Here is a 15,652-nt window from a genome sequence, read left to right on the forward strand (position 1 = left end):
TCACAACCCTGTCTCTCCTCTCTTTCTCCTTTGGCTGCAGAAACTACCAGGGAGCCCAGAGGGGGATGATTATAGAAATGTTCAAGGGGGACATCTGCAAGGGGACATAGTATTTCCTCTCTGCTCTTTTGGCAGTAGGGGGCAGAGAAGATGGGGTCTGCAGTGTAACCATGACAGGCTCCTAATTAATTGGGAGCATTACCCTAGAAGGTTCCACTGAGGCTAAAATGTCCACAAGCCTGCAAGACTTTTCCTGGACCATCTCCAGTTGGATATCCAGAGCCACAGCTATCCTCTTCAACAACTCCTGACAGTCTTTGTAATCATGGGGAGGCAGAGAAACAGACTTTACTACCATTGCCTCATGAGGTGATGAAGACGAGGAGGCCAAGAGTTGGTGAGGCTAAACCTCCACTGATTCTTCCAGCAGCAGCTTGTATATGCACAGTATGAGGCCCAGCACCAAGGGTTGGTTAACTCTGGTATAAGTGCTTGCGAGGTGCAGATGAAAAACTGGGATGTGAAAGGTCTGGGGATGCCCTAGATTGAGGAGGGAAACCCCAAGGGTTCCAGAAAGGCCACTGATATGGCACCGGATCCCTACTATGTCCAGGCCATGGGTCCTTGCAATACGGATCATGCTGTGACTTAGGCTGATATCATGGTGGGTAGGCACTCCACAGGAGCTACTGAATGTGCCCAGGTTGTGACACGTAAGAACCAACCTCAAAGTCCGATAAGGAGTCTGCTTCTTCTGACCAGGGGGAGCTGCCCCATCGGTATTGGGAAGATAGGTTCAGAGCCTGGGGATGGAGGTACCAGAGGGATCATGGGTAGTTCCCCCAGTCAGTACTGATCTGAGAGGTACGTTAGCTGTCAGGTACAGTGTGTCACAGCTAGAGGAGGAAGAGTAGACATCAATACCTTTGGCACTGGTGCCGGGCAAAAGTCCTGAATGTCCAGAGCAATGGGTACTGACAGGTTGAACTCTCTAGCAGTTGCATAAGCCTCAAATGCGGACAGCACTGGGAAAAACTCTTGATCCTGTGGTACCAATATTTGAGCAAACATCGAGGCAGAAATAGCAGCAGTCTTGATAGGCCTGACCTAAGCTCTGGAGTCAACAACCTTCCATGACTTGAAACCTGCATTGGAGAGTGCCACTCACTTGAACACACCTCCATGTCCTTGCATGAGCTTGATTTCTGCCCCAAAGATTTTGAAGTGTCTTGTATTGTGCCCTTAGGAGATTTATGGTGCCTTTCCTTTGGTACTGGTGACACCAATCTGTCCCTTGGAACAGACAAACCAGGAAAAGCACTGCTAACTGATGCAGATAGGCTTGGCACCCACTCTGAAGGCTCTGAGGTTGGATGGAGTGCAGACTCCAAGAGTAAATACTTAATTCTGGCTAACCTGTCCTTCTTGGAACGGGGCATAAACCCTTACAAATGTGACATTTGTCACTGACATGAGCTTCCCCCCAGCACTTAAGAGAGATGGAGTTTGAGTCGTTGGCAGGAACTGATTTGCTACAAGAGCAATAGGACTTGAAGCTCAGAGACTGAGGCATGACTCTGGTACTGGAACCAGCACAATTATCAACTACTAATTTAATTCTAATACTAAATCTAAACTATGCTAAAACCCTCAAAACTAGTCTATAACTAACCAATGGGTACTATGTACAAGAAGAAACAAAGGATTTGCAAAGGCAAAACCAGCAGCTCCAGTAACCGTCACAGGTGGCAACTGAGGGGGGTTCAGGGGCAGCTCTGCCCTTTATACCTGCACACAGTCGTGTGAGGCAGCAGAGGATGCTCGGGTTGCCCCAATGGATACTGCTAAGGGAAAAAGTCTCTGACAATTCTGCACTGGGCACAGAAACAAAAATTACCTAGGCTGGTAAATTTTCTTGACAATTCTGCAAGGCTCTCTCTCTCTCTCTCTCTCTCTCTCTCTCTCTCTCTCTCTCTCTCTCTCTCTCTCTCACACACACACACACACACACACACACACACACACACACACACACACACACACACACACACACACACACACACACACACACACACACACACCTGAAGGACGGTGTCTAATTCTGGATGCCACACTAAAGGAAAGCTTTGGATAAACTGGAAGGAGTCCAAAGGAGAGCACCAAAAGGGGTAAAAGGTTTAGAAAACCTGACCTATGACGAAATGTTAAAAAAACTGGGCATGTTTAGTTTTTAGAAAAGAAGATTAAGTGGGGGACCTGATAACAGTTTTCAAATATGTTAAGGGCTCTTATAAAGAGGACGATGATCATTTGTTATCCATGTCCACTGAAAGTAAGACAAGTAGTAATGGACTTAATCTGTAGCAAGGGAGAAGGTCCCTTCCAGGCCTACATTTCTGTGAGTCTATGAGTTGAACATGTATAAAATAGTATTTGGATTTGGACTGCCAACCTCTACTTATATTGAGGTTTTTTTGTGGCAGCTGCAAAACTATTACCAATGTAAGTTGCACTGATGACATTCTAACATACCACCTAAGAGGATGCATGGTAAATTTCCCATTTTGTATTTTGGTGTAATGGTAGCTAATTGAAGCACTATTTGCTTGCCATAAAAAAAACAAAGAAAACAAACAAAAAAAAAAAACTTTTATCACCCTATTTTCCTTCAGTTAGAATTGCTTCAGTGCTTTCATAATGTCCATTTTTAGTTTAAAATAATTAATCAGAGGACAGACGGAACTGGAATTCTGCAACCTATTCTGGATTCTGCAGATGGGAAATTGCAGTTAAAGGATAATGGTATTATCACAGCGCAGTTTATGAAAGCTTCTGAAACATATTCATCCAAATCTATTTACATTCAACACATACAGAAGTCTCATGTTGAGGCTGCAGTCATATTCTGCATTACCATTCTCTAACTTTTAAAATTACAAGGCTTCAGTTTGGTTAGAAAAAACATATTTTTCCTGTATGAGAGTAAGATTATATTCTCCTAGGAGAATGTGTCTAACAAGCCTTATTACTGGGACTGCGCCTCTTTGCCCACAGCACATGAAGGTAGGCTCAGAACTGTCAGTCATAAATGCAGAACTACTCATAAGCCCCACCCCTTGGCCTCTACACCCTTTTACCTTCAAGCTAAACAGTAGAGCTTCCACCTCGAGTGTGAATTTCTGACTTTTTAGTTTACAGCATTCTCTCTCTTTCATTTTCTTAATTATCTCTGAAGGCTAATCAGTTTATCAATTTTAATTTGATTCTGGTCGTCACTCCATCTACAGACACCAAGATGGTCAACATGACTAGGGCTACGGCTACACTAACGGTGGCAAATTCGCCACCGTCAGATCCATTTCTCTGGATCAACTGAGTGGTCAGTGCAGACCCGCTCAGTCGATCCAGAAATCGACGTACTAAGTCCAGCTACACAAGTAGCGCAGCACAGTGAAGACGGAGCGCAGAAGAGAAGCTTAGCAGTCGACGGGAGTTACACAAGTTTTTTGCGTACTTTGCGTAACTCCGGTCTACTGCTGCCAAATCTTGCAGGTAAGTGTAGACAGGGTCTAAGAAGGACAAAGTAAAGAGGTAGTGCTCTTCTTGTCAGATACGGCTACGTTATAGGAAAGAGAATATCTGCACCACCAGAACCCACATGCTGAAATTCACCAGCAGGTCATCCGAAACTGATACTAATAAAATCTTTGCTCCACATTACATCATTACCACCAAAAATCTTCCTGCACAACTAGGGTAGGAACCCTGGGAGTGTGTTTTCCAAGCCTGTTTAATATGGGGAACCTTTGCAATTGATGTAGGGTCACTAGAGGATGCTATGTCTTGCCTTTTTTTGGGTGGGTCCTTCCTGTTCTTGTCCTTCTTCTTGTGTCATTATTATTATTTATTTAGCCTACAAACTCCAGTCATGGACCAGAAACCCATGGTGCTAGACATTGGACAAACAGACATGTTTGCATTACACAATCATCTTGTTCTTATCTATGAATCTTTTTAAGGAAATACTAGAGGGATTTGGATTCAAGGAGCTGAAAGCTAATTTCCATGTTTCCAGGACAGCAGTTAAAGAAACACTAAATGGCTGGGGATTGGAGTTCGCCTCTATATCCACTGTCTCTGAGGACTCTTTGCTTCTGTGTTTCTTCATAGATGGCCCCATACCACTGAGCCCAAAGTTTTCCAGAAGCTGTGAGGAAAAGGAGATGAATGACCAATCTAAAAATTATTGTAACACTACAAATTCACTTTAAACTGAATTTATAATTTACCTCTCTAATCTGCTTAATCCAGGCCTCCCTTCCAAGGAACTCCTGATGCAGGACGACAGGAGCAGAATTTAAACTAAAGGCCACAGAGTCACTAGATTTTCCTTTAATAAATGGCTGGAGGTCCGAGTGTAGCTGCAAGAAAGGATGAAAACATTTTTATTAAATAAAAAAAGATTGGTACAACTTAATTTTTAGGGACTGAAATGATTATCTCTAGGAAAATAAAAACTAATTTAAGAGTAGAAAACCCAGAATGGTGTGAATATCTCCAGTGCAGACTAAATTCACATGGATTTAGAAAAGTAGCACTGCAGGTTTAACAAGCTAGAAACTTCATGAATCAAAAAACTATTAACATTTAAATTACTATACTTTCACAATATGTCAGACAATGATGGCCTTAAGCTTCTGATATCGATGCATTCATATGTGATCCTGCTCTTCTAGGATCCCAGTCCTAGATACACCATTCAACCACCAGCCAGAGATCCATCTCCAATTCCACGTCCCTAGTTCTATTCCTAAATTGTCCTCCTTTGCTTTGATAGCTGTAATTTGGCTCCACCTCCTGGCTTCTAACTCCATATTGGAGGAGTGGCAGGGGTTGTTTACCAGGGACTGCATATAAAAAGAGGGGAGGGACAGTTTGCCGCAGCTGGGAAGGGGTATGGAGTCAGCAGGTGAGCAGTAATGTGAGGGAGAAGGGGAAGGATAGTTGTTGGTATGTGGTGATGAGAATGACCCAGTCATTGATGGGAAGGATACTCTTTTTTACAACTGTGAATGGCATAAGAATATTTTCTTATGGGAGTTACTTGATGCAGTATGAATATATTTCTGATACACTGAATATTTTATAAACAGATGTTTTCTGTGACAAGCATATGGTTCTTTATTCATATTGCCTACATTGGATAATTACAAGTGGATTCATTTGAAAGTATCCACTAAACTCAGACTCAGAAGAAGTATATTAGAGAGATTCTCATCTACCCTTTCAGTAAAAGACTGAACAAAGAGAAAAGGCATACCTTATGACTCATAGACATGTGCTTTCCATACTGAAATGCCATATCCTGGATCTCAGCATCATGCTTTGCTAATTCCATTGCAGCCTGGCAGCCCTTTGCCAACAAGGCACTCTGGGATAGAAAAATCTGTTCTTTCCAAGCTGATATTCCAATATCACGTGTAAGACAGTTTTCCTGAAAATGGGACGAAGGCTAAAATGAAAAAGCTAAAACTGTACCAATATCAGATACAGGAAATTAAAAACGCAGCCATGCCACCTAGGAAACTACCACCTACTGTAAATTCCAAAGCTATGGACCTTAACGTGCCAGACAAAGCAGTCACTCCCCCAAAGAGTATTCCTGCCTGAGGTGATGGAAAAAGTGAAAACATTACAGCAAGTTTTAGTTGCTGAATTGCAGAGCTGCTGCCACCTTTTATTTCCTGAGCCCCCAAAAAACTAAAGCAGGTGGAGCTTTCAATGATATTTAAAATAGGTTTGCCAGACTGCCTCTGAGTTTTCATGTCACTACATTATGAACATTAGGAGCCATTTACATTCTTACTGACTTACTGGAAAAAAGTATCCTCTGCAATAAATCACTCACTGGTATCTCTCACTAGCAAACAAGAACAAAGAAAAGAACTGACCATTTAATAGGGAATGGTATTTCTAAGTAACGTGTCAAGACATTATATGATTATATGGAGTTCTACACTACAGCTTCTTCCTATAAATTCTAATATATATCTGGGATTTTAATTGAAAAAAAAAAGATACCAAAAGGTATAAATACCTGTGAAGGATGTTTTGGGGATGCATCTTTTTTGAAAGATTTTTTTTTTTAACATTAGAAATATCAGAAAAGTCAAGTCTGAATTTCCCTGGAGGACTCTGATAGATCTCATAGATGTTTATTGTGAGCTATAAACGTCTAAACTGTAGAATCAAGGATGCTAAACCTTTAACAAAGGCTCTTTTTAGCCAAAATGTTAATTGAATTTATATTTTAACAAAACCAAAAGAAAAAATAATCAGTTTTAAGCAATCTGACTAAAACTCTTTTCTGCAGTCAGTTGTTCAACTTTAACTCTCTTGGCTTTTATGATGTCATTATTTCATTAGTCAGTGTCTTCAAGGCTAGACAGAACTTGAAATTCTAGTTTATATATTTATAATATATATTTAAATTTGTATAAATAAAATGTCAGGCTTTCTTTATGAATTGTAAAGAAGCAAAAAAAGATCTCAAAGCCTATTGTTTTTGACCCCTTTTCAGATCCCCTTTAAAAAGATAAAGGAAACATAGGTTATAAATGAATAAATGTAGAGAAATAGTTTCAAAATTTAAATATTAAGCATCTTATGTAATTTCTCAATATATTCACATTTACAGCACTGGCTGAGCCAAAAGGTAAAATTTTACAGACAAAGTAAGAAAAGAAATTTAAAAACTCTCTTCTAATAAGATCTCTCCCCTAAAGTTATTTCAATTAAATTACTTAGAAATGAATGAGAACTAAATCTATGTGACCCCATAATTTTCTACCAGGTATTATCTATCACGAAATTATTAACAAATGAAATAAAATCTCTCTATTCAGCTCCAATCTTCCTCCCTTGTGGATAGTGCCAAGGAGTGCTGTGTTACAGGAGAGATGATAATATGAGACTGATGGGAAAAGTAGCAGAATTCTGTAATGCCAAGTAACCGAACATTGTATCAAAATTCCATTGCCTTCCAAAACACCACTGCCTTTTTACAACATGGGGGAAGAACAGAAAATGACATGTTTGCTACTATGTATGTGATGACAATTTACAAAATCAAGATTAAACTTTAGGTAGGTCTCATTTTACTATGATGTTTGCTTTGTAATGCCTTAGTTCAACCTAGAACATATGAAAGTTTCCATGACCGGCAGAATGACAAAAATGATAAGTAAGAACTGGTACCAGAACTAACTGTTCAATCATTTTCACTTTCAGATATAGATCAATTAAAAATAATCTGGAGATGAAGCTCCAGAAAGTTGTGAAAATTGTTCTTACTCAGGACCAACCAGCTAAGATAAAAATGTGTGCTTATTAAAGCTTATTGGATGAAGATTAGGACAACCAACTAGCAGTGATTTTGCAATTATTTATTTTAAACATCATGAAGACAAAAGTAAACTAGAAAGTTTAATCAAAACAATCATTTCTGAAATTACAAAGATCTTAAAATGTTAGTTGTACCAAGCCTCTGAAACATTCATACACCAAATACAGATTGACAGATCACTGTGAACTGCAGGTATTGAAGAGACCTTACTCATGGCAAGTAATTCTACAACATTTTCCAAAAGTTCCATAAAAATGTAGACATAATAAATATGTTTGTGACCCTCATTTAAAATCTTGAAAATATTTGAGAAAAGTGGAAATTTATTCTGAATTTCTACATTTCAATCTAAAAAAATCCCACACAGTTTATTTGGGCTATTAATGTGGGCAAGATTTCATCAGATGCGCTGATTTCTGCTTTCTGTAAATCCAGTGCAACTCCAATAAAACCAGTGGATTAATTATACATTTACAATGACACCACCAAATTTGTCCCTAATAAAGTGATTTTGAATACTGATCTTTTAAAGACACTGATTTTTTTTTTTTTAATGTGTACATTTTGACTTTTTGTGCTTAAATGTGGAATTGTGAGAAAGTTGTTAGAAAGATCTAGGAAAAATCTTAACATTTAAAAGCATACCAATATCACTTTGTTTCTACCACAGGCACTTTAAAAAGATGTTCACTATTTTGCTGTTTATTTGATATTTTACAAAAAAAAAAAAAAAAAAAAAAACAACAAAATACTACACAGCTTTTGGATATATTTAAAATCTTCAAGCATCCAAAATATATATTTTAATTTTCTATGCTGAAAAAATATGCTCAAAGGTAATGTACTACACTCCTTTAACATGTTGAGAATCCCCTGGTATATAAAGAAGTATGCTCAGTCTATTAGGAGCTGTCTGAAAATATATACCAGTATAAGAATTTGGGAGGCAAAATATAACACACTCCAGTTAGAGAAAGTCTTCTTCCAGTAACCCTCTATGGTGAAAATACTTAAAATCAAATGCCATGAAGGCATCTCCTCTCAGTGAAATTTTTGTAAATTGCATTGCAACAACTGGACTCGGCAAAAGCCATTGTTTCCCAAACGTAACACCTATATTATAGCTGTGACTCAATTCAATAACATTATCTTTTGATAAAGCTTGTCATTTATCAGTTACGCTAAATCATTTGAACACATCATTGAGAAAAACTTTAATTAGCTATAGACTGCAAACTTCATGAAAACTGAAGTTACATCTGTGCATCTGAAATATATTTTTATGAGTGGGATTTCTCCCTTTATTTTTTGAAGCTTCCATATCAGTAAGTAAGATGAAAGGGGTCACTGGATGGCTCAAAGGATTGATAATAGAATTTGGAATCGTCCACCGTGATCACTAGTTCATTTCCAGCCTTAGTTGGTAATGATCAAACATTTAGTATTTGATGACTATTTAGTGACCTATATGAAATAAGGTGGTGGCTTAGTTGTACTCATTTGTAGGATACGTGACACATCTAGATCACAAAAAGACACCATAACAACTGGTACCGCTACTGTCTGTACCAGTGGAGCCAAAAACAGAATGATATAGTTAAGGCACCATGGGGAAGCCAATACCAAAAGACATTGGTCTCCAGGCCAGTCAATCCAGCACTTTTCATGAGCATTAAATTCAACTGAAACTCTATACAGGAAAGTCTAGCAATTGGTTTGTTTTTATCATTAGATCTATCTTGTATACAATGTTCATAATATATTTTTGCCTTAATAACTTGACAGTTTAAAGTTGAAAGAAACAACATTGCTACTTTTCACATGATCCAACCCAACAACTAATGCTTTAAACATGTATTTTGAAATATTGTAATTGCAAATGGCAAACCCTAAGTACAGTTGATGCTCCCATTTCACCAATCTCAAGATCAATAAGGATGTTTTCTTTTTTTACAAATATTTACTGTTTCGATTTTAGAAAGAAATTGACTTGCTCAGATATATAGCCAGTAAATTCTCAGACAGTGCTTAAACTGTAGAAATATTCTTTCTAGACAATGGAAGATGGAAAGCTTCTAGAGAATCGTCACATTTTACACCAAGATATTTGTCACTTACAGCTATCACATTTATGGTAGCAAATATTAAATTCATTTTACATACTTAATAGAGAGTACACTTAAAATGTATGCCCTCTCACCATACCACCTTAAAGTAGCTCACACTGGTTTATTTGTCTGCTGTAGAAGAACTAGCTGGTATTTATATAAATATATGAAAGGATTTATCTGCAAGAAAAGACGGTTATTACCTGTAATTGGTGTTCTTCGAGATGTGTTGCTCATGTCCATTCCAAGTGGGTGTGCGCGCACCGCATGCACGGTCTGCTGGAAAGTTTTCCCTCAGAAGTACCCACAAGGTTGGCTCTGGTGCCCCCTGGAGTCGTGCTGCTATGGTGCTCTATATAGGGGCCTACCGACCCTTCACCTCCTCAGTTCCTTCTTGCCAGTTGGCTCCGACAGGAGTAGGCGGATGGGTCTTGGAATGGACATGAGCAACACATCTTGAAGAACATCAGTTACAGGTAAGTAACTGTCTTTTCTTCTTTGGGTGCTTGCTCATGTCAATTCCAAGTAGGTTACTCCCAAACCAGACCAAGAAGTTGGGGTCAGAGCTGCTCTTCCAAATGCTGTGTCATTTCTGGCTTGTTGAGTGATTGCATAATGAGCAGCGAACATATGAACGGGGGACCATGTGGCTGCTCTGCAGATGTCTTGAATCGGGACTTGGGCCAGGTAGGCTGCCGACGATACCTGGGCTCTTGTCGAATGGGCCATCAGTTTAGGAGCTGGTACTTTGGCCAAGTCATAGCAGGCCCTGATACATGAGGTAATCCACGAAGAGATTCTCTGGGAAGAGACCAGAAGACCTTTCATCCTTTCTGCCAGCGCCACAAAAAGCTGGATGTTTTTTTCTGAATGGTTTGGTTTTCTCTATATAAAAAGCCAAGGCCCTTCTGATGTCCAGGGAACGCAATCTACATTCGTGACTGTCAGCATGGAGCTTCACGCAGAAGACTGGTAGGAAAATATCCTGGTTTAAGTGAAACTGAGATACCACCTTTGGCAGGAAAGCTTGATGGGAACGGAGCTGAACTTTGTCCTTAAAAAACACAGTGCATGGTGCCTCCGATGTGAGTACCCTGAGTTCGGAGACTCTCCTGGCCGAAGTGATGGCTACTAGGAATGCCACTTTCCAGGATAAGAATAACAAGAAGCAAGATGCCAGAGGCTCAAATGCGGGTCCCATCAATTGTGAGAGAACAAGATTGAGATCCCAAGGAGGGACTGGTTCATGAGTAAGAGGATACAGCCTGTCTAGGCCCTTGAGGAATCGCGATACTATTGCATTAACAAAAACTGGAAGGCAGAAATTGCCACTAGGTGTACCTTTACTGATGACTGCACTAGACCCCGCTGTTTTATGTGCAACAAGTAATCCAAGATCGTGGGGATTGGAGCCGATTGGGCTTGGATGCACCTCTCAGAGACCCATGCTGGAAACCTTTTCCACTTAGCTTGGTAGTCCTTGTGGAGGGCTTCCTACTACTTAAGAGCACCTCCCTCACTGACTCTGAGCAAGTGAGCTCCAAAGGATTTAACCATGGAACGTCCAGGCGTGAGGTGAAGGGATCTGAGGTTGGGGTGGAAAAGTGTCCCGTGATCCTGTGTAATGAGGTCGGGTAAGAGTGGGAGGATGATTGGGTTGTCCACAGAAAGGTCAAGCAGCAAGGTGTACCAGGCTGGGGCTATTAGAATCACTGATGCCTTGTCCTGTTTGATCTTTCGCAGAACTCTGACAATGAGTGGCGTCAATAGAAAAGCGTAAAATAGTTGACCGGTCCATGGGATGAGGAAAGCATCTGCTATCGACCCCAGGCTGTGCTTCTGAAAAGAGCAAACTGAAGGCACTTCTTGTTGGACCTTGTGGTAAACAGGTCTACCTGGGGAATTCCACACCTCTGGAAAATGGTGTTCAACATATCTGGATGAATGGATCACTCATACATGAGGAAGGACCTGCTGAGGAAGTCCGCCAGCGAGTTCTGGGCCCCTGGCAGGTATGAAGCCTCCAGGTGTATCGGTCAAGCGATGCAGATGTCCCAAAGTCTGAGGGCTTCCTGACATGGGGAGAGAAGCGAGCTCTACCCTGTCTGTTTATATAAAATATCACTGTTGTGTTGTCTGTAAGGACTGATACCACCTTGCCTTCCAGATAATCTTGGAAGGCCTCACAGGCCAGATGGACAGCCCTTAACTCTCTGACACTGATATGAAGTAGGAGCTCTGACTCGAACCAAAGACCTTGTGTTCTTAACTCCGCCAAGTGGGCTTCTCAACCCATCAGTGAGGCGTCTGTAACAAGCATAGTGATGGCTGAGATGCCAAAAATGGGACTCCTGTGCATACGTTGTTTGGGTCACACCACCAGTCAGGGATTCCAGCACTGATGGAGGGGGGAAACTATACTGTCTAAGCTGTGACAAGCTGATCAGTACACTGTCGCTAACCACCTCTGCAGGGGCTTGAGATGAAGTCTTCCATGTCGTACCACGTAGGTACATGCTGCCATGTTTCCTAACAGTCTCAGGCAGCTCTGGGCCATCGTGTGCGGATAAAGTCTCAGGTCCTCTATGAGGGTCCGCAGAGCATGAAAGCGGGACTCTGGGAGGGAGGCTCTGGCTAGATCTGCGTCCAGCACCTGTCCAATAAACTCTGCCCTCCTGGTTGAGATCAAAGTCAATTTCTGAACATTGAGGATAAGCCCCAATCTGTCGAACATGGTCCTGATGAACCTTATGTCCTCCTCTACCTGAGCCTTGGTTTGCCCCTTGATTAACCAGTCGCTGAGGTAGGGAAACACTTGTATTCCTCTCCTTCTCAAGAAAGCCACTATCATCGCCATGCACCTCGTGAAAACATGGGGAGCCACTGAGAGGCCGAAGGGTAGGACTGTGAACTGGTAGTGCCCTTGTGCGACGATAAACTGGAATTTCCTGCGGCCTGGGAAGATGGCCATGTGGAAATACGCGTCCTTCAAGTCAAGGGTGGCGTATCAATTGCCCAAATCCAGGGATGGAATGATTGAGGCCAGAGTAACCACACAAAATCTCAGCTTCTTCATGTACCTGTTGAGATTTCGGAGATCGAGGATAGGGTGGAGCCCTCCCTGGGCCTTTGGGATTAGGAAATACTGGGAGTAAAACCCCTGCCCTCTGAGATCCTGAGGGACCTCTTCCATTGCCCTGACCTCTAGAAGCACCTGCACCTCCCTGTGAAGGAGAGGGGTCCCTGAAGAGGGACAGGGAAGGGGAGGGAAGTGGGAAGGGGGACATGAAAAAAACTGGAGAAAATATCCCAGTTTCACAGTGCGAAGAACCCACTGGTCCAAGGTAATATGGGACCATGCACTGTGAAAATGGGATAAACAGTGTGAAAATAACAGGGGTAGATCCAGGGAACTGAATAGTACACCGTCCTTGGGTGCGTCCTCAAAAGTTCTGCTTATTGCCAGAGGACTGTTTCGGATGGCCCGAGTTCCTGCCGGACAAGGGGTTCTGGGGTCTTCGTCTGCTATTGTTTCTGCCCCTACAGCTGTTTGAGTCCTGTCTGGATGAGCCCTGATAGAAGTGGGGCAAGGATTGCAGCCTAAAGGGTCTCCTTTGTGGCATTTGTGAGTGGAGCCTTAAGGACTTCAGGGTGGCTCGAGAATCCTTCAGACTACGTAGCTTATCAGTCAGAGGAAAACAGGGCTGGACCTGTATGGTGGTTTGCACCTCCTAAGGGAGTTCTGAAGCCTGGAGCCAGGAGCTCTGTCTCATTGCCACCCCGGACAACATTGTCCTAGTAGCTGCATCAGCACTATCTAGCACTGCCTGTCGGAGAGTTTTTGAAACTGCCTTCCCTTCCTTCACATGTCCAGAAAACTCTTCCTTGGAGTCGGGAGGCAACTTCTCCATAGAGACCCTCTCATTGAAGGCATATCTACTCAGGATAGCCTATTGGTTCGCTATCTGAAATTGAACTCTGGTGGAATATACTTTTCTCCGGAAGAGGTCCAACTTCTTAGCATCCTTCACCTTAGGCTGTGATCCTGCTGCCCCTGGCACTCCCTCTCATTGATCGCTGCCACGACAAGCGACCCCAGAGGTGGGTGTGTGTAAAAATGTTCATGCCCCTTTGAAGAGACAAAGTATTTTCTCTAGACTCTTTTGTCTATTGGGGCCAGAGAGGCGGGTGTCTGCCTCAGAGTCGTGGTGTTGTCTTTTATGGTCTTGATAAGGGGGAGTGCCACCCTGGAAGGGCCTTCAGGAGTTAAAATGTCCACCATACGGTCCACTCCTTCGACAGTCTCCTCCGCCTGTAGGCCCATATTCCTCGCAACCCCACAGAGCAGTTCCTGGAGCACCCTGCTGTCATCAGGAACTGGTGCAGGTAGGGCCCCAGCCACCGCCTCATCTGGTGATGAGGATGATGATGCCCTGACACCTGGGTCTTGGGCTCCCGACAGCTCCTGTGCTGGTTCTTCATCCTTGGTGCCGGGAGTATGCACGATGTCGGCACCGGTGCTGGGGTCCAAGCTATCTGTGTTGCTGCGCAAGGCACTTGCCGTTGAGTGGGATGGCCAATCTCTTATTCCCGAGGACATCGAGTGGGATCTCACCGAGAGGGGCTCCTGAGCTTGTGGTCCAAAACGGCCACTGTGAAGGCATCTGCCATTGCAGTGCCCACGGTACTGCAAAGGGTTGAGTGTCCTGACTGCGCTGTCTACTACAGTGCCAGCTCCTCTGTGAGGCATTATGACTCTGCTTGGAGTCAGATGAGAGCAGCTCGATTCTCAGTGACCATGGAGGGGCGGTGCTGAGTGGTGCCGGTGAACGGTGCCGAAGGGATCGCGACCTAGTCATCATGGCCTGCTTGCCCCTGGACGGCACCACGGGTCTCTTCGGTGCCGGGTCTCGCTATGGAGGGCGGCTGGATGGTGGCGGAGCCATCTCCTCTATAAAGTCCCTGGCCGCCTCAAAAGTCTCTGGAATGGAGGTAAGCTGGGTCCCCTTCCCCTCCTCCTTCCTCTCCCCCCATGAGGAGAGTCCCAGTACCACACTCAATGAGGCTCTTCTCTGGCTTGGAGTCAACAATGCTGAGGTTGAGTGCAGGGGGCTCAGGTGTCCCAGCATGGGTTGCACCCTAGTAGTATCCACATGCCTGGACTTAGGCATCAGGGAGCACCCTCTGTCCTCGCTCCTTTTCTGTGATGCCAGAGAATGGGAATGGTGCCACTTCTCCACACATGTTGGCTTCGGTGCTGGCGATTGCCAGTGCTGGGACTCCTTTGGTGCCAGTGATGCCCGCCGGTGCCGAGGCTCTCTTGGCACTGTTTCCTTCCTTGACGCCGGCTCATTTGTAGCAGTCGGGGCATTCCTTATGGATGTTGATGATCCCGCTCTCTGCTCTGTAGATCAATGGGTGGCCTCCATTAGCAAGAACTTCAAGCGCTGGCTGTGCTCCTTCTGGGGCCTGGGGTTGAAACCTTTCCAGATTTTACACTTTTCTTTCTAATGAGACTCCCCAAGGCACCTCAGACAGGCCGAGTGCAGGGTTGTCTCTGGGCATAGGCTTCAAGCAGGACCCACCAGACTTAAAGCCATGAATGCTCCATCCCTGGAGGGAAGGGGAGCGAAATACCCACTAAGCAGGGTACTTAACCTATCTACACTATACTAATTAACCAACACTATTTTAAAGAACTATTGAAACTATTTGCAGGTACTGAAAGAACAAACACAAGGGAAGCACTTGCTAAGCAAGGGCAACCAAGTTCCAGCGACCGTCACAGGCAGTAAGAAGGAACTGAGGAGGCGAATGGTCGGCAGGCCCCTATATAGAGTGCCATAGTGGCGCGACTCCAGGGGGCACCAGAGCCGACCCTGTGGGTACTTCTGAGGGAAAACTTTCTGGCAGACCATGCATGCAGGGTGCAAACACCTACTTGGAATTGACATGAGCAAGCACTCGAAGAAGAATTTTCAGCACTGTATACAAATGTTTCAAAACACACACCTTATTGGAGTGCTCCAAAATGCATATGTGATGGGTTTTACCAGCCTCGCTCTGGCCTAGAGAGGGTCAAGGACTCACTGCAGGCTGAAGAGACCACACCCCTCCGCCTTTGCTGGGCATGCTCAGC

General features: G+C 43.4%; 1 protein-coding gene across 2 annotated transcripts in view; it reads right to left on the reverse strand.

Moving 5' to 3' along the window:
- The window catches only part of PDSS2 (decaprenyl diphosphate synthase subunit 2), a 186,494-nt gene that overhangs the window by 28,668 nt on the left and 142,174 nt on the right, over window positions 1–15,652 (reverse strand). For both annotated transcript variants that reach the window (XM_067546760.1, XM_067546761.1), the window contains exons 5-6: window positions 5,321–5,494; window positions 4,290–4,421 (exon numbers count right to left, since the gene is read on the reverse strand). In XM_067546760.1, coding sequence (XP_067402861.1) covers window positions 4,290–4,421; window positions 5,321–5,494 — 306 coding nt within the window. The remainder of the gene's footprint in view (window positions 1–4,289; window positions 4,422–5,320; window positions 5,495–15,652) is intronic.

The sequence above is a fragment of the Emydura macquarii genome, unplaced genomic scaffold (assembly GCF_026122565.2).
Source record: "Emydura macquarii macquarii isolate MOO-44397 ecotype Brisbane River unplaced genomic scaffold, CSIRO-AGI_Emac_v2 contig_1146, whole genome shotgun sequence".
Taxonomy (NCBI): domain Eukaryota; kingdom Metazoa; phylum Chordata; order Testudines; family Chelidae; genus Emydura; species Emydura macquarii.